Raw genomic sequence first — 16,501 nt, forward strand, 5'->3', positions numbered from 1 at the left:
TGTAATACGAAAGTTTGAAAAAAAAAGCAACAGACATTTTATTACTGTTTATACCAAGTGTTTTATTTGCCAATGCATTACTCGTAAACAGTAGTATTTTTGATCTAATTGTTTGTAATAAACAGTTCTATGTTACAGGTATCTGCAAAATCCATCTATGCCTTCGGTTTAGGGTGACGTACATTGTGTTTCTTTGCGAACCTCATATTCTTCAAAAACTTTGGATCAACCTAGAAAAGAAATATGAGAAATTATATTAAAATTACATTACATACAGGAATTACTAAAAAGTTGAGTGGTGTAATAACAAAATCCTTACCCCTTTCAATGATGGGTATCTTTGTGTTTTCGGCCTCTTTATACCATTTCTGTGGTTTTTTTTACCTGTTTGGGGGAAAAAATTATAGTAAAATTAAAATGCATAATAATAGCTATTTGCCACAGAATTTCTTGATTATCTTGCCAACACTTACAGTTACACTATTTTTTCTTTTTGTACAGTGCATTCTCTTATTTAGGAAACTTACTTTGGTTATGACTTGTATGGTTCTTTGACTTGGCCATGGTACGCACACAGTATCAACCTTAATAGAAAGAATGATGTCACCAAGATACAAACTGTCCAAATACACTATATAGAACCTAGGCCTAGCTTGGCCTAAGACTAGCTAGGCCTAAAATATCCGACACGGGGAAGTCGAGCAATATCGATATTTATAATAGCACTTACTGTCACAATAGTGCTTTAAAATTACCAAAAAGTATTAAAATAATATCCATTAAATAGATTAAAGTAACAATTACTTTTCGATTTATTCTAAGTAATTAGATATTTAGTGATATTTAACAAGTTTATTCTCACCACTGTTTACGTCTCAAAGATGGCGATAGGAAAGGAGGATAGAGGGCGCATTATACTGCCACCAATGCTGCTTCAGGAAATGGGAGAGGAGAGAAACGTAAACAATGAAATAACAATAATAAATATGGCGGGTTATTCGGATGGTGATTTCTTAAAAGAAATGACAAACATTCAACGCCTAATACATGAGTGAGTTTATGACAATTTATATTTAAATAAAACTTAATTAAAGCTTAGCTACCTTCTGACCTGTCAAATAGTCCAGTCGAATATATTTGTTTTAGTTAGGCCCCTACACTAGCCTATAAGGCTAGGTAGGCCTACTAGTACTAGAGCTAGGAGTTAGGCTAGTAGTAGTGACAGACAGTGAGTGAGTGTCAGCAGTAGTAGCGTGTCGTGTCAGTACAGTTCAGTAGGTCTAGCCTAGTCTCTAGGTAGTAGTATAGTAGGCCTAGCTAGTGCTAAGTGTGGTGACAGTGTGTAGACTAGGCCTATAGGCCTAGCCTAGCTAGGCTACTAGCAAGGCAAGCAAGGAGGCTAGTAAAAGTAATAGGCCGCGGCCTACTAGTACTACACTAGCTAGGACCAGGACAGGTACGTTAGTTAGTTAGGCCCTATCTATAGGCTAGCTAGCCTAGTAAAGTAGTAGGAGTATGCCTAGCTAGTAGGCTAGTAGTAGTAGCTAGCTAGCTACCTTAGTAGAGCTAGTCTACCTACTACATAAAGACTGTGTGGTGTGTAGTCTAGCTAGGCTATAGTAGTACTGTAGTACTGTATGTAGCTAGACTAGATAGGCTTAACTAACTACTCTATTACTAATAGTAGTAGGCTCTAGCTAAGTAGCTAGCCTACTACTACTAGTATTAGGAAAGGCTTTTCCAACTAGAGCTACAGTAGGCCTAATAATGATATTATTACTAATAGTCTAACACTACTAACTAGCGGCTCTGTCTACCTAGTCTATTCTAGTAAGTTCACCTACTAATTTGTTTGTTTTTTAAAAGGTTTCCAAATGATCAACAGGGATCAGGAATGTCTCCACACATTGACAAGTTTCTCGAGGACAGTATGAAAAGGACAAGAAACATTGAGAGTTGTGAGAAACTGGTGGAGCAATTGAAGATGGAAATTGAAAGTTTAGAGTCTGAACTCGACTCACAGAACGAGTCACTTCTCGGATTCTCAAACACTGAGCTTGATGCCATTCAGTAAGTTTGCCATGAGACGATATGTTACAATAACTGCAGTGTTCCTCTTATTACTATACACACCAAAACTATTACAAACCTCCCTATAAATACCTCGATAGTATAATAATACTGTATATAGTTTATCAAGGATTTTTGTGTTGTCTTAGAGGTGGGTGTTGCTTACTTTTAGTACCGAGACGTTTCTTGTTTGGGTGCTATCATGTTCAAATTAGACTGGGTGGAAGTCCTTAAAATAACTTTAGGCTTGGTCACCCACTTCTCCCAGTAAATTTTGAAGGTGTATGCTTTCACCCATTCCCCTTAGTTTTGCCCAATAACCTTTGAATATAAGGAAATGTTATGGATTAATGTAAAAGAAATTATGGTTTAATTCACAGAGAAATGTTTAAAGTTGTAGAAGATAAGCATGGTTTTAGACCAGTGAATGTACAGCTGAAACCACATGATGTAAGTAGCCAAGACCTTTTGGTAGCTAAAATGAAGTTATGAACTACTTTGATATCTATTTTTGATAGTACTATAATAATAATTATTAGCACTGTTGAAAAAAACCTGGATCTGCCCCTGCACTGACTACCTATAATAAATATCATAATAAAATTATTTAAAAAATTACATAAAATTTTGAAATTACACACAATAAATAATAATAATTTATAAATTAGTAGTTAAATAGTAGAGGCTATTTCCAACAAAACACTAACTTCTAAACAACTATATTATACTGTATAATCCCATTGTTGAACAAATGAATGTTTTTTTAACTTTGAACAAACCTGTCAAAACTTTACCTTCAAATGAGAGTCATTATGTTCCAAGCATATCGCCTCATTGCGTATTAAATATTTTTCTCTCAGAATTCTCTTATGGCATCTCTTACTGGCATTCATTTTGATGATTTTACCCGGAAATCAATTGGTCAAGAGGACGGCAGCATCATTATTAGGCAACACCTTCAAGGTCATTGCTACAATCAGGAATTTGATGTCGTGTTTGATGTAGCTGAAGTACAGGTAAGAGACCATAGAGATGATAAAAATAAAGTGTACAAGATGACAAGATTTTCTAGTTCTGTATACACTATCAAACTAGTTTGACAAAAAAAAGTGTGATATGCCATAAATATGGTAGTGATATGACATTATCATGTCCATATATGGGCATCACATTTTTGTAACACAAAGTGTGATAGTGTGGACAGAGCTTTAATCCTGTATTGCAAATGTAGGATGTTAAAACTTGTACCCCAACACACATCCTAGATAAATAAACTATTATGACTAGCCCCCTCTTTTTATAAAGCTATCTTTCAACAACATCTTTGACAGTGCCCTCTATTTTAAGTAATATAAATTTTGAATTGACTTTTTGCCATTCAATTAAAATTCTTGCAAATATCTTAAAGTCTCTCCAAGAATTCCCAAAGTTATTTAGTATTTGGAATTAGAAAAATCCTGTTGTAACACAAAATAAAGTAGGCTTATGCTTATTTTCACAATCTTCACTCAATTAAAACGATAATTGCTTAATTTAACTACAATTTATGGAAAACCTTGAAAATTATTAATTAGCTCGCTATACCTGTGCTTAATAAGGTGTTAATTACTTATTGAACTTAAAATAATTGGAATGACATTTACGTTGACTAAATTTGGAAACATAGACTGTCCAGGGTTATTAATTGCCTAATATGGTGTTTATCACTTATATAGTATTATTAACATGTTTTATGCTCTGTTGACAACAATAGCATTTTATATCTTTTATTATATAACACCTAAATAAATTCCTGTCATTTGATTGGACGAATGTGGGTCACATGGCGTGTAATAGTACGCACTATTCAACGATCGTTAAATAGTACTTTTATAATAGTTTGATTTGGTACTAGGTTAGTGTCAATGTAATGTAGTGTAAATAGTGTAGTGTTGCCAATACAGTATTTTGGTTTATATATATGCTATAGGCTTTCAATTGATATATATGGTGAAGTCCAACTATTTATTTTAATTTTAGTAGAATTCCTTATTAAAGAGACAATTTCAGTTGAAAATAAAAATCACTATTGTCAAATAGAGTAGAGATTCTACTCTATGAAGTCATTACAAATTGCATTCTCAAGTTTTAAAATTAAAAATCTTTCTGAAACTATTTTTAGTCGATTACAAGAATACCAGGGCATGCTTCAACGACCTCCGAAACTGAAATCATTGTCACGCAACTGAAAATAAAAGTTGACCCAAAAATTGAAGAACATCTCAAGAAATTTATAGAGAAATGTGAAAGTAGGCAGAACCTGCAACCATTCTTTCAAACATACTCACAATACGCCGAATGGTATGACCACCGACAGAGGACCTACGAACATTTTAAGGTATAGTTTGTCTTTTTCATGTCTTCATATCAAACTACCCAAATTAAACGGTCTGTCTACGCTATCAAACTAGTTTGACATAAAAAGTGTGATGTGCCCAGGTATGGTAGTGATATGCCCAGAAATTGTAGTGATATGCCCAAATGTGGTAGTGATATGCCCAAATGTAGTAGTGATATGCCCAAATGTGGTAGTGATATGCCCAAATGTGGTAGTGATATGCCCAAATGTGGTAGTGATATGCCCAAATGTAGTAGTGATATGCCTAAATGTAGTAGTGATATGCCCAAATGTGGTAGTGATATGCCCAAATGTAGTAGTGATATGCCCAAATGTAGTAGTGATATGCCCAAATGTAGTAGTGATATGCCTAAATGTAGTAGTGATATGCCCAAATGTGGTAGTGATATGCCCAAATGTGGTAGTGATATGCCCAAATGTGGTAGTGATATGCCCAAATGTAGTAGTGATATGCCTAAATGTAGTAGTGATATGCCCAAATGTGGTAGTGATATGCCCAAATGTAGTAGTGATATGCCCAAATGTAGTAGTGATATGCCCAAATGTAGTAGTGATATGCCCAAATGTAGTAGTGATATGCCCAAATGTAGTAGTGATATGCCTAAATGTAGTAGTGATATGCCCAAATGTGGTAGTGATATGCCCAAATGTAGTAGTGATATGCCCAAATGTAGTAGTGATATGCCCAAATGTAGTAGTGATATGCCCAAATGTAGTAGTGATATGCCCAAATGTGGTAGTGATATGCCCAAATGTGGTAGTGATATGCCCAAATGTGGTAGTGATATGCCCAAATGTGGTAGTGATATGCCTAAATGTGGTAGTGATATGCCCAAATGTAGTAGTGATATGCCCAAATGTAGTAGTGATATGCCCAAATGTAGTAGTGATATGCCCAAATGTGGTAGTGATATGCCCAAATGTGGTAGTGATATGCCCAAATGTGGTAGTGATATGCTCAAATGTAGTAGTGATATGCCCAAATGTAGTAGTGATATGCCCAAATGTAGTAGTGATATGCCCAAATGTGGTAGTGATATGCCCAAATGTAGTAGTGATATGCCCAAATGTAGTAGTGATATGCCTAAATGTAGTAGTGATATGCCCAAATGTGGTAGTGATATGCCCAAATGTAGTAGTGATATGCCCAAATGTAGTAGTGATATGCCCAAATGTAGTAGTGATATGCCCAAATGTAGTAGTGATATGCCCAAATGTGGTAGTGATATGCCCAAATGTGGTAGTGATATGCCCAAATGTGGTAGTGATATGCCCAAATGTGGTAGTGATATGCCTAAATGTGGTAGTGATATGCCCAAATGTGGTAGTGATATGCCTAAATGTGGTAGTGATATGCCCAAATGTAGTAGTGATATGCCCTAATGTAGTAGTGATATGCCCAAATGTAGTAGTGATATGCCCAAATGTAGTAGTGATATGCCCAAATGTGGTAGTGATATGCCCAAATGTGGTAGTGATATGCCCAAATGTGGTAGTGATATGCCCAAATGTGGTAGTGATATGCCCAAATGTAGTAGTGATATGCCCAAATGTAGTAGTGATATGCCCAAATGTAGTAGTGATATGCCCTAATGTAGTAGTGATATGCCCAAATGTGGTAGTGATATGCCCAAATGTGGTAGTGATATGCCCAAATGTGGTAGTGATATGCCCAAATGTAGTAGTGATATGCCCTAATGTAGTAGTGATATGCCCAAATGTAGTAGTGATATGCCCAAATGTAGTAGTGATATGCCTAAATGTAGTAGTGATATGCCCAAATGTAGTAGTGATATGCCCAAATGTGGTAGTGATATGCCTAAATGTGGTAGTGATATGCCCAAATGTAGTAGTGATATGCCCAAATGTGGTAGTGATATGCCCAAATGTGGTAGTGATATGCCCAAATGTGGTAGTGATATGCCCAAATGTAGTAGTGATATGCCCAAATGTAGTAGTGATATGCCCAAATGTAGTAGTGATATGCCCTAATGTAGTAGTGATATGCCCAAATGTGGTAGTGATATGCCCAAATGTGGTAGTGATATGCCCAAATGTGGTAGTGATATGCCTAAATGTGGTAGTGATATGCCCAAATGTGGTAGTGATATGCCCAAATGTGGTAGTGATATGCCCAAATGTGGTAGTGATATGCCCAAATGTGGTAGTGATATGCCCAAATGTAGTAGTGATATGCCCAAATGTAGTAGTGATATGCCTAAATGTGGTAGTGATATGCCCAAATGTGGTAGTGATATGCCCAAATGTGGTAGTGATATGCCCAAATGTAGTAGTGATATGCCCAAATGTAGTAGTGATATGCCCAAATGTAGTAGTGATATGCCCAAATGTAGTAGTGATATGCCCAAATGTAGTAGTGATATGCCCAAATGTGGTAGTGATATGCCCAAATGTGGTAGTGATATGCCCAAATGTGGTAGTGATATGCCTAAATGTGGTAGTGATATGCCTAAATGTGGTAGTGATATGCCTAAATGTGGTAGTGATATGCCCAAATGTAGTAGTGATATGCCCAAATGTAGTAGTGATATGCCCAAATGTAGTAGTGATATGCCCAAATGTAGTAGTGATATGCCCAAATGTGGTAGTGATATGCCCAAATGTGGTAGTGATATGCCTAAATGTGGTAGTGATATGCCTAAATGTGGTAGTGATATGCCCAAATGTAGTAGTGATATGCCCTAATGTAGTAGTGATATGCCCAAATGTAGTAGTGATATGCCCAAATGTAGTAGTGATATGCCCAAATGTGGTAGTGATATGCCCAAATGTGGTAGTGATATGCCCAAATGTGGTAGTGATATGCCCAAATGTGGTAGTGATATGCCCAAATGTGGTAGTGATATGCCCAAATGTGGTAGTGATATGCCCAAATGTGGTAGTGATATGCCCTAATGTGGTAGTGATATGCCCAAATGTGGTAGTGATATGCCCAAATGTGGTAGTGATATGCCCAAATGTGGTAGTGATATGCCTAAATGTGGTAGTGATATGCCCAAATGTGGTAGTGATATGCCCAAATGTGGTAGTGATATGCCCAAATGTGGTAGTGATATGCCTAAATGTGGTAGTGATATGCCCAAATGTGGTAGTGATATGCCCAAATGTGGTAGTGATATGCCCAAATGTGGTAGTGATATGCCCAAATGTGGTAGTGATATGCCCAAATGTGGTAGTGATATGCCCAAATGTGGTAGTGATATGCCCAAATGTGGTAGTGATATGCCTAAATGTGGTAGTGATATGCCCAAATGTGGTAGTGATATGCCCAAATGTGGTAGTGATATGCCCAAATGTGGTAGTGATATGCCCAAATGTGGTAGTGATATGCCCAAATGTGGTAGTGATATGCCCAAATGTAGTAGTGATATGCCCAAATGTGGTAGTGATATGCCTAAATGTGGTAGTGATATGCCTAAATGTAGTAGTGATATACCCAAATGTGGTAGTGATATGCCTAAATGTGGTAGTGATATGCCCAAATGTAGTAGTGATATGCCCAAATGTAGTAGTGATATGCCCAAATGTAGTAGTGATATGCCCAAATGTAGTAGTGATATGCCCAAATGTGGTAGTGATATGCCTAAATGTGGTAGTGATATGCCCAAATGTGGTAGTGATATGCCCAAATGTGGTAGTGATATGCCTAAATGTGGTAGTGATATGCCTAAATGTAGTAGTGATATGCCCAAATGTGGTAGTGATATGCCCAAATGTGGTAGTGATATGCCTAAATGTGGTAGTGATATGCCCAAATGTAGTAGTGATATGCCCAAATGTGGTAGTGATATGCCTAAATGTGGTAGTGATATGCCCAAATGTGGTAGTGATATGCCTAAATGTGGTAGTGATATGCCCAAATGTGGTAGTGATATGCCCAAATGTGGTAGTGATATGCCCAAATGTGGTAGTGATATGCCCAAATGTGGTAGTGATATGCCTAAATGTGGTAGTGATATGCCCAAATGTGGTAGTGATATGCCTAAATGTGGTAGTGATATGCCCAAATGTGGTAGTGATATGCCTAAATGTGGTAGTGATATGCCCAAATGTAGTAGTGATATGCCCAAATGTGGTAGTGATATGCCCAAATGTGGTAGTGATATGCCTAAATGTGGTAGTGATATGCCCAAATGTAGTAGTGATATGCCCAAATGTAGTAGTGATATGCCCAAATGTAGTAGTGATATGCCTAAATGTAGTAGTGATATGCCTAAATGTAGTAGTGATATGCCCAAATGTAGTAGTGATATGCCCAAATGTGGTAGTGATATGCCTAAATGTGGTAGTGATATGCCCAAATGTAGTAGTGATATGCCCAAATGTAGTAGTGATATGCCCAAATGTAGTAGTGATATGCCCTAATGTAGTAGTGATATGCCCAAATGTAGTAGTGATATGCCCAAATGTGGTAGTGATATGCCCAAATGTGGTAGTGATATGCCCAAATGTGGTAGTGATATGCCCAAATGTGGTAGTGATATGCCCAAATGTAGTAGTGATATGCCCAAATGTAGTAGTGATATGCCCAAATGTGGTAGTGATATGCCCAAATGTGGTAGTGATATGCCCAAATGTGGTAGTGATATGCCCAAATGTGGTAGTGATATGCCCAAATGTGGTAGTGATATGCCCAAATGTGGTAGTGATATGCCCAAATGTAGTAGTGATATGCCCTAATGTAGTAGTGATATGCCCAAATGTAGTAGTGATATGCCCAAATGTAGTAGTGATATGCCCAAATGTAGTAGTGATATGCCCAAATGTGGTAGTGATATGCCCAAATGTGGTAGTGATATGCCCAAATGTGGTAGTGATATGCCTAAATGTGGTAGTGATATGCCCAAATGTGGTAGTGATATGCCCAAATGTGGTAGTGATATGCCCAAATGTGGTAGTGGTATGCCTAAATGTGGTAGTGATATGCCCAAATGTGGTAGTGATATGCCCAAATGTGGTAGTGATATGCCCAAATGTGGTAGTGATATGCCCAAATGTGGTAGTGATATGCCTAAATGTGGTAGTGATATGCCCAAATGTGGTAGTGATATGCCCAAATGTGGTAGTGATATGCCCAAATGTGGTAGTGATATGCCTAAATGTGGTAGTGATATGCCCAAATGTGGTAGTGATATGCCCAAATGTGGTAGTGATATGCCCAAATGTGGTAGTGATATGCCCAAATGTAGTAGTGATATGCCCAAATGTGGTAGTGATATGCCCAAATGTGGTAGTGATATGCCCAAATGTAGTAGTGATATGCCCTAATGTGGTAGTGATATGCCTAAATGTGGTAGTGATATGCCCAAATGTAGTAGTGATATGCCCAAATGTAGTAGTGATATGCCCAAATGTAGTAGTGATATGCCCAAATATGGTAGTGATATGCCTAAGATATGCCCAAATATAGTAGTGATATGCCCAAATATGGTAATGATATGCCTAAATGTGGTAGTGATATGCCCAAATATTGTAGTGACATGCCCACATATGGTAGTGGTATGACATGTCCAATATAGGCACATCACATTTTTTTGTCACATAAAGTTTGATAGTGTAAACAGAGCTTTATTATGAAAACTATATAAACATATACCACCAAACAAAAATTTTAAATTCGTTTGACATATCTGAATCTTAATTCCTTATTCTTTTTATGTCGACATCAATGACAATAAAAAAGTTTAAATATTTGTATGTTTGACCTGTTGTCAGTTTATCATTCTCAACCCATTTTTCTTCTGCCTGTTAACTCCTAAATTTATAAATCAAACTGACAGCTTTTGATATTTTCTTCGCCCATCCCAAAAATATTTTACCAACGGAGGCTCCATGAAAAATGAATTCGCCCATTTTTTCACTAGCAGCTGTCCATGATGACAGAATAAAGAGGGAGAATTCAAAATAGGCTACCCTTCTTTAAAACTGTAACTGTATTATTGATACTGGAGTCAAATTTAGGAATGTAACTCTTTCATTTCTGTGTTTTTTACCCCCCCTTCCCCAGAGAAAACTCAATGGTATTTTTAAGCAAGATCAGAGGGGATTGTCATAAAGCATTATTTCTATTTAATAACCTAAGAGTTAGATAATTAAATGTTTTGACATTTTTAAACAGTTTAATTTCTAAACGGTTATAGATTTTGTTGCTATGGGTGACTTTAAACACTTCCCAAATTAGAGAGACCCCCACCCACACCCTTCTCTAAAGCAAGATAGTTTTTTGAAATCCACATCACCCTGAAAACCTCTAATTCTAACTGATTTAAAAACTCCAAAATTCATCAGCTCAAATGAAGCATTCAGTCCAGAATCATGTTTACTAAATTCAATTTTCAGGCCAATTATTTTAGGAATTCAATGAATTATGGTATTTTGATATTTGTATGATTTTTTTAAAAAGTTCTGCTCCAGTGAAATTTTTGGATTAACCTGTTTTGATCATGTGACCAGCTGATGAGCCTACCACCTGCCTAATTCCCCCCTATCTCGACTCGTAAACAGGTCATCTTAGATCCAAAAACCCTTGGTTGAAATGTTTGAGAACAGATTTACAGATTTCCTCCTATAAAATTTGTCTACAATATCAAACTAGATTGACAAAAAAGTGTGATGTGCCTAAATATGGTAGTGCTATGCCCAAATATGGTAGTGCTATGCCCAAATAAGGTAGTAATATGCCCAAGTATGGTAGTAATATGCCCAAGTATGGTAGTAATATGCCTAAATATGGTAGTGATATGTCATCATCATGTCTATATATGTATGGTACATCACATTTTTTGTCACATAAACTTTGATAGTGTAGACAGAGCTTAACAGTGTGTGAAAGCATTTAGTATGACAGCATTCTCCTGTTTTTTTTCCCTTCCCATATTGATTTACCATTTGAAACATTCAATAGTACGTCTCAATATAAAATTAAATTACATTTAAACTACATGATAAAACATTTACTGTCTCTTGTTTGATATATCTTCTTTTTGTCTGCTCTGCTCAGTAAAAAGATATGATTATTACTGCTCACTGTCTGTGTTCCTGTGGTTTGAATATAACTCTCATGAGATCTGCCTATATTTAGTAAAATAATTGCAAATTGTACAAACCATGAAAGTCGTTTTTAGTCTGACTTTGGAAGAATGTTTTGTCTATTATATCTGTTAAAAAAAAAAGTTGGTAACAGTCAATTTAAAACATGGAATTTTTAAAATAAATATTAATTTTAGGTTTTTTTGTTAGATTATAAAAAAAGTAATTTATTAACTGCAAAGCATGTAATGGTATTAAACTGACATTCCAATACATTACTTAGTTTTATGGAAAAAAAAAATTTGAGGCGTTTGTAATATTAATAGGTAGTTTTTCGAACTTTGTGTAGGCAGGGGCGTAGGCTATTTGACAACTTATGTCATAAATTAAAGTTTAAATGCAAAGACAAACAAAAAATGAATAAATTAACTTTAAAAGGTCGTCACCTAATTCACTTATGACATCTTTTAGTGTATTGTTAGTAACAAAAATACCTAAAATTTGCCAATGTGAGTGACTTATGGTACCTGGAGACTTGGACTGTGGGTAGCTTACTGTCATTTTATGGAAATATATGATACAAGTACTTGGTAACATGTTTTAGTAATTAATTGAAAAATGTAAAGGTGGACATGGCTTGACCACTAGTGAACAAATCAAGTTTAATTTGACCACAAGTAAAGCAATACCATTTACACATTGGTTGTATTCTATCTGCCAGAATAATATTAAAATACTCTATTTATTTAGTCCGATGCTGTTTCATGGGCCCAGCTTCCCCTTTAAATTGTTAATATTACAATGCAAAGATAAGACATGATTAGTTTAAAGCTCTGTCTACACTATCAAACTTTATGTGACAAAAAATGTGATGTGCCCATATATGGACAACCCATATTTGGGTACATCACAATTTTGTTGACAAACTAGTTTGATAGTGTAGACAGAGCTTTGGTTCAGAACCTAATTTTACAATTTATAGGCCTTGAAGGCCCCCTTTTTCAAAATCGTGGAATCACCACTGCATGTGAGGTGAACAAATATTGATTTTTTACATACAGTTGTAGAGAACCTTTCTTTAGCCCACTATTTAGAGTAAACTTATAATGAGTGGAAATATAATACATTATAAAACACTAATGCCAAACCATATAATTGGACACCCATATTCATGTGACACGACTTTCCTATATTTTAATTGAACACATTATTGGATCCTAAACGTGTCCCCTTTAGCCACAACACACTTTTTTAATAAGGTTCTCTATTTTATTGTACTCATACCATACAAACCTAGTGGTGTTAGGGTTGTAGACTGATTGAATATAGTGGCACTTGATAGGAATGTTCCTGTTGGCCTACCTTTTACTTACAGGCACCTGCAGACACAATACACTTGTTATTACTTACCAAACATTATTTATTAAGTCTTACTAGTGTTAACTGGCCGCTGGTCAAGGTCTAAATTGTGAATTTATTGCCAGTGATAAAATCAATAAACTCAAATGATATTTAATCCACAAAAATGAAAATACCAATACCAAGTGCAATGGGAATGTTTCTAATGATGGATAAATTCAATTTGTTGAAAGGAATGGTACAAATGAATGTCTTATGCTACCTCTAGGCTATCAATCTTGGCCTGTAATTGCTGGCTGTCTTGTTAAAAGTGTATTGTGAATTATTGATAGTGCTGTTGACTTTAAAACCCTTCTAGAAATGTGGATATTATGTTTCTGGGTTGATGGTAGACAGTTAAATTTTTTAAGGGTAAAACTACTGTAAAAGCAGGGAGGAGTGTAATTTCACTCTTCCATGGTAAAAGTAAATGATCAGAGCACAACGCTGAAATTGTGGCATAATTTTAAAAATGATTAGAAGGTAGAATAACTTAAATTAAAATCAAATGTTATAGAGAAAAACAATTTAAAAATATTAAACCGTAAAAATAAAATGAGAATTTGTAACTTAATACTGTACAAAGTTCAGCCATTTGAATCTGTTTAAACTTTAAAATGTTTGTACTGGTTACAAGAAATTGGGACCAATTTTGTATAATTATGTTTATGAAAAGAATATTATCATTTAACAAACACAAGGAAGACTTTTAAAAATGATAGCGTACCGTAGGTAATTCGGACAAAAATGTTTTGAGTCAAAAGGGCAATATGGGGTGGATTTCCTTCTATCCCCTAAGTATCTAATAATGACATTAAAATATGGTTTCTCTAATTATAATACTCTAGTGTTTCCTTTTCTCTTTTAGGAGGCTTTCGACAAGGAAATATCGCTGCCCAATGGGAGTACAGGATCTCTTCTTCAGTTCACGTTGCCAGGTCAGACAAGGTGGGGATTAGGAAATTGGTTATTTCGCTAAAACTATTTGTATGATTTTGTCCTAAAATGTGATTAACATACTGTAATGTAATAGAAGAATCATGTAAAAATTATTGTATTACAGTATTACATTGTTTTAAGCTATGTCTACACTATCAAACTTTGTCATATCACTACCATATTTGGGTATATCACTACCATATTTAGGCACATCACACTTTTTTTGTCAAACTAGTTTGATAGTGTAGACAGAGGTTTACTCATGAGTTTGTTTGTGTAGAGGCAGTCAGTCACTGTAATAAACTTAAAGCTTGCTAAATTATTAAAAAAATGATTACATTTGAACTCTCTAAATATGTTTGTCTTCCAGGATCGTGTTCCTTTTGAGTTGGGACATCCACATTGATGAAGAGGACAAAGTTCACCAGGTCATTGACCTTGTTCCAAAAGCATCGTCAACAGGTAAGCTAATGAGTGGTTTTGATTGGTCGATATTGGCTGACTTCATAATTAATTCAATTTTTTTTTAAAGTTTCAATTTTGTTTTCTACTTTGCAGTTTATGATGTTGATGAAAATGACATTTTAAAAAGTTTACCAGAAAAGTTTTTGTTGATGGTGAAGACCCTTGGCATGGAGCACGCCCTTAGTACTCTGTTTAAAAGTGTCTGTGAACAATAATTTGTCAGATATTAAATATGTGAGTAAATGATTATGATTTGTTCTTAGTGCAGTTTTTAAGCGCAACACAAACATTTTTCAAACAGTTTTTTACATAAAATATAACTCTAAGATCCCTTACTAAGGTAATACCTTCAGGACCAAACAAAGGTTCTCCTCAAAAAGTCTGTCCCCTTGATAGGTATTGGATGTAATGATACAGCGTAATTATTTCCTCATGTTTCACAGGGAAAGTGCCCCCTGAATAGAACATTCCATTGAACTGGTTGTAGTGTTAAAATTACTGATTCTTTCACCCTCAATAAGGGGTGTCCAAAAGAAGGGGTAGCAACTGTAGTTAAAAACTTTATTTTGTTAATGTTACAGCACACCTCTTAGCTGTAGTTGTCCCTTCCTCATTCTAGAATGATTAAACTGCTCAGACATACATAGATTATTGTATTCGTTCCACCAGGGACCTTCCACTTCATTCAATATACACAATATTTAATGCACATGGATAGGCCTGACAGCTGGGTTGAACATAAACAATGGTTGGGATTTGAATAATATAGATATATAATTGTAGCTGTTATCATATTATGATTAATGTATTACTTTGATATATCTTCTCACGATAAGTGTGGTACCAACAACTCCTTAGATTTCTTTTTTGTTTTTTAAATATGTACATTTAGTTTAGGACTTTATTCATTTCTGACTATATTTACACTATACAAAATGATTTTTAAACAAAAGTATTATTATTTCTTAAATTATTAAATAGAATATAAAAAAAAAAGCATCATTTAAAGAAGAAAGAACAATAAATAAATCTGTTCCGCTTTTTGTGAGAAATATTTCTTGTTCAAATTGTATGATTGTACTGTATGTGCTGATATGCTTATAGTTTTCAACAACCCTGTTTTTAACCAAAGAATATCTTATTAACTTTTAGATGGATCATTAATTAATTGGTGCAATTCGTGTCATGGAAAAAAGAGCACATCTATACAGAAAATGTAGATGAGTTTGTGTAGAGCGCAGCAGATCAGTCTGAAGATTTAAAAGCTGGCGAAGGAAAAAATTCTCTTTGGGAGAGTTGTTTAGATTTGAACTAAGTAATTTTGACTATTAGTAGTCATTTCGTCCCTGTATCTATCATCACTGGTACATTTAAAGTTCATTACTGTAATGTACTTGCAATGTAAGGGGTCAATTCCTCCCAGGTTATGTACCTGTACAGTACGTGGTATTATGTATATATTATGGTAGGTGTATCCACTGTACAGTATTTAAGATATTTTAACTAATAATATATATTAATTTAGATTTTTTTTATAATATTGAACTATCTAGTTTAAAATGCAGGTACAGACCAAATACCATATTTGACCTATTAATATTAATGGACTATAATTATAATACATTGTAAACCACATTAATTGTAAGAATATATTGTGATCCATTGGTTCACCTTAGCACAGTGTAAATAATTGTAAATCTTTATATAAATTTGTATTTGTACAGCACTATCTAATACATGTTTGTAAATCATTTCTTAAAAAGAAAACAAAAAACCCATTAATTTTTGTATTTAAACTGATTACACATTTGTTCACTCACTTTCATTTGCCATTCGATTTTTGCATGAACGGCGTTCCATACATATGACTCAATAGCAGTTGTTACTTAAACTTTGTCAACAAAGATTAAATAGTAAAAGTGTCAAAGTGGCGTTAAAAATATTAAAGACATTATCACCGCAACAAGCTAAAATTGTCTACGTCATTGTAGCCGTCGCGTGATCACGTATCAGCACGCACTTTTGGGTAAAAAAGACAGTCTGTGTTCCGTAATGCCAACATGCTGCATGTTTTACGCAGAAAAAGCATATAATAATAGCTATACTCGACGCAAATGCTATATTTTAACTATCTGAGCCATTGCAAGAAAGCATAGGCCTAATTCTCGACGCATGTACTTT

At 35.1% G+C, this 16,501-nt stretch overlaps 1 protein-coding gene and 1 long non-coding RNA gene across 2 annotated transcripts; one reads left to right on the forward strand and one right to left on the reverse strand.

Moving 5' to 3' along the window:
* Positions 1-36: 36 nt before the first annotated feature.
* Positions 37-909, reverse strand: LOC140059173 (uncharacterized). Its single transcript, XR_011847131.1, has 4 exons — positions 863-909; positions 528-584; positions 320-384; positions 37-230 (listed from the first exon to the last, which is right to left on the reverse strand). It is a non-coding gene; the product is annotated as an uncharacterized lncRNA (long non-coding RNA).
* Positions 879-16,092, forward strand: LOC140059172 (centromere protein P-like). The gene is made up of 9 exons (XM_072105027.1): positions 879-1,051; positions 1,867-2,070; positions 2,451-2,520; positions 2,931-3,086; positions 4,232-4,447; positions 13,785-13,864; positions 14,226-14,317; positions 14,414-14,554; positions 15,473-16,092. Exons 1-8 carry the CDS (start codon positions 882-884, stop codon positions 14,533-14,535), a joined length of 1,110 nt encoding a protein of 369 aa, XP_071961128.1. The 5' UTR covers positions 879-881; the 3' UTR covers positions 14,536-14,554; positions 15,473-16,092.
* Positions 16,093-16,501: the final 409 nt, after the last annotated feature.

Source organism: Antedon mediterranea, chromosome 9, assembly GCF_964355755.1.
Source record: "Antedon mediterranea chromosome 9, ecAntMedi1.1, whole genome shotgun sequence".
Taxonomy (NCBI): Eukaryota; Metazoa; Echinodermata; class Crinoidea; order Comatulida; family Antedonidae; genus Antedon; species Antedon mediterranea.

Bases quoted from the DNA above. Each gene is read 5' to 3' on its own strand.
- LOC140059172 (XM_072105027.1), top strand. From the start codon at position 882: ATGGCGATAGGAAAGGAGGATAGAGGGCGCATTATACTGCCACCAATG. The intron at 2,521-2,930 runs GTAAGTAGCCAA...TTTTTCTCTCAG, and splicing joins TACAGCTGAAACCACATGAT to AATTCTCTTATGGCATCTCT. The intron at 3,087-4,231 runs GTAAGAGACCAT...AACTATTTTTAG, and splicing joins TTGATGTAGCTGAAGTACAG to TCGATTACAAGAATACCAGG.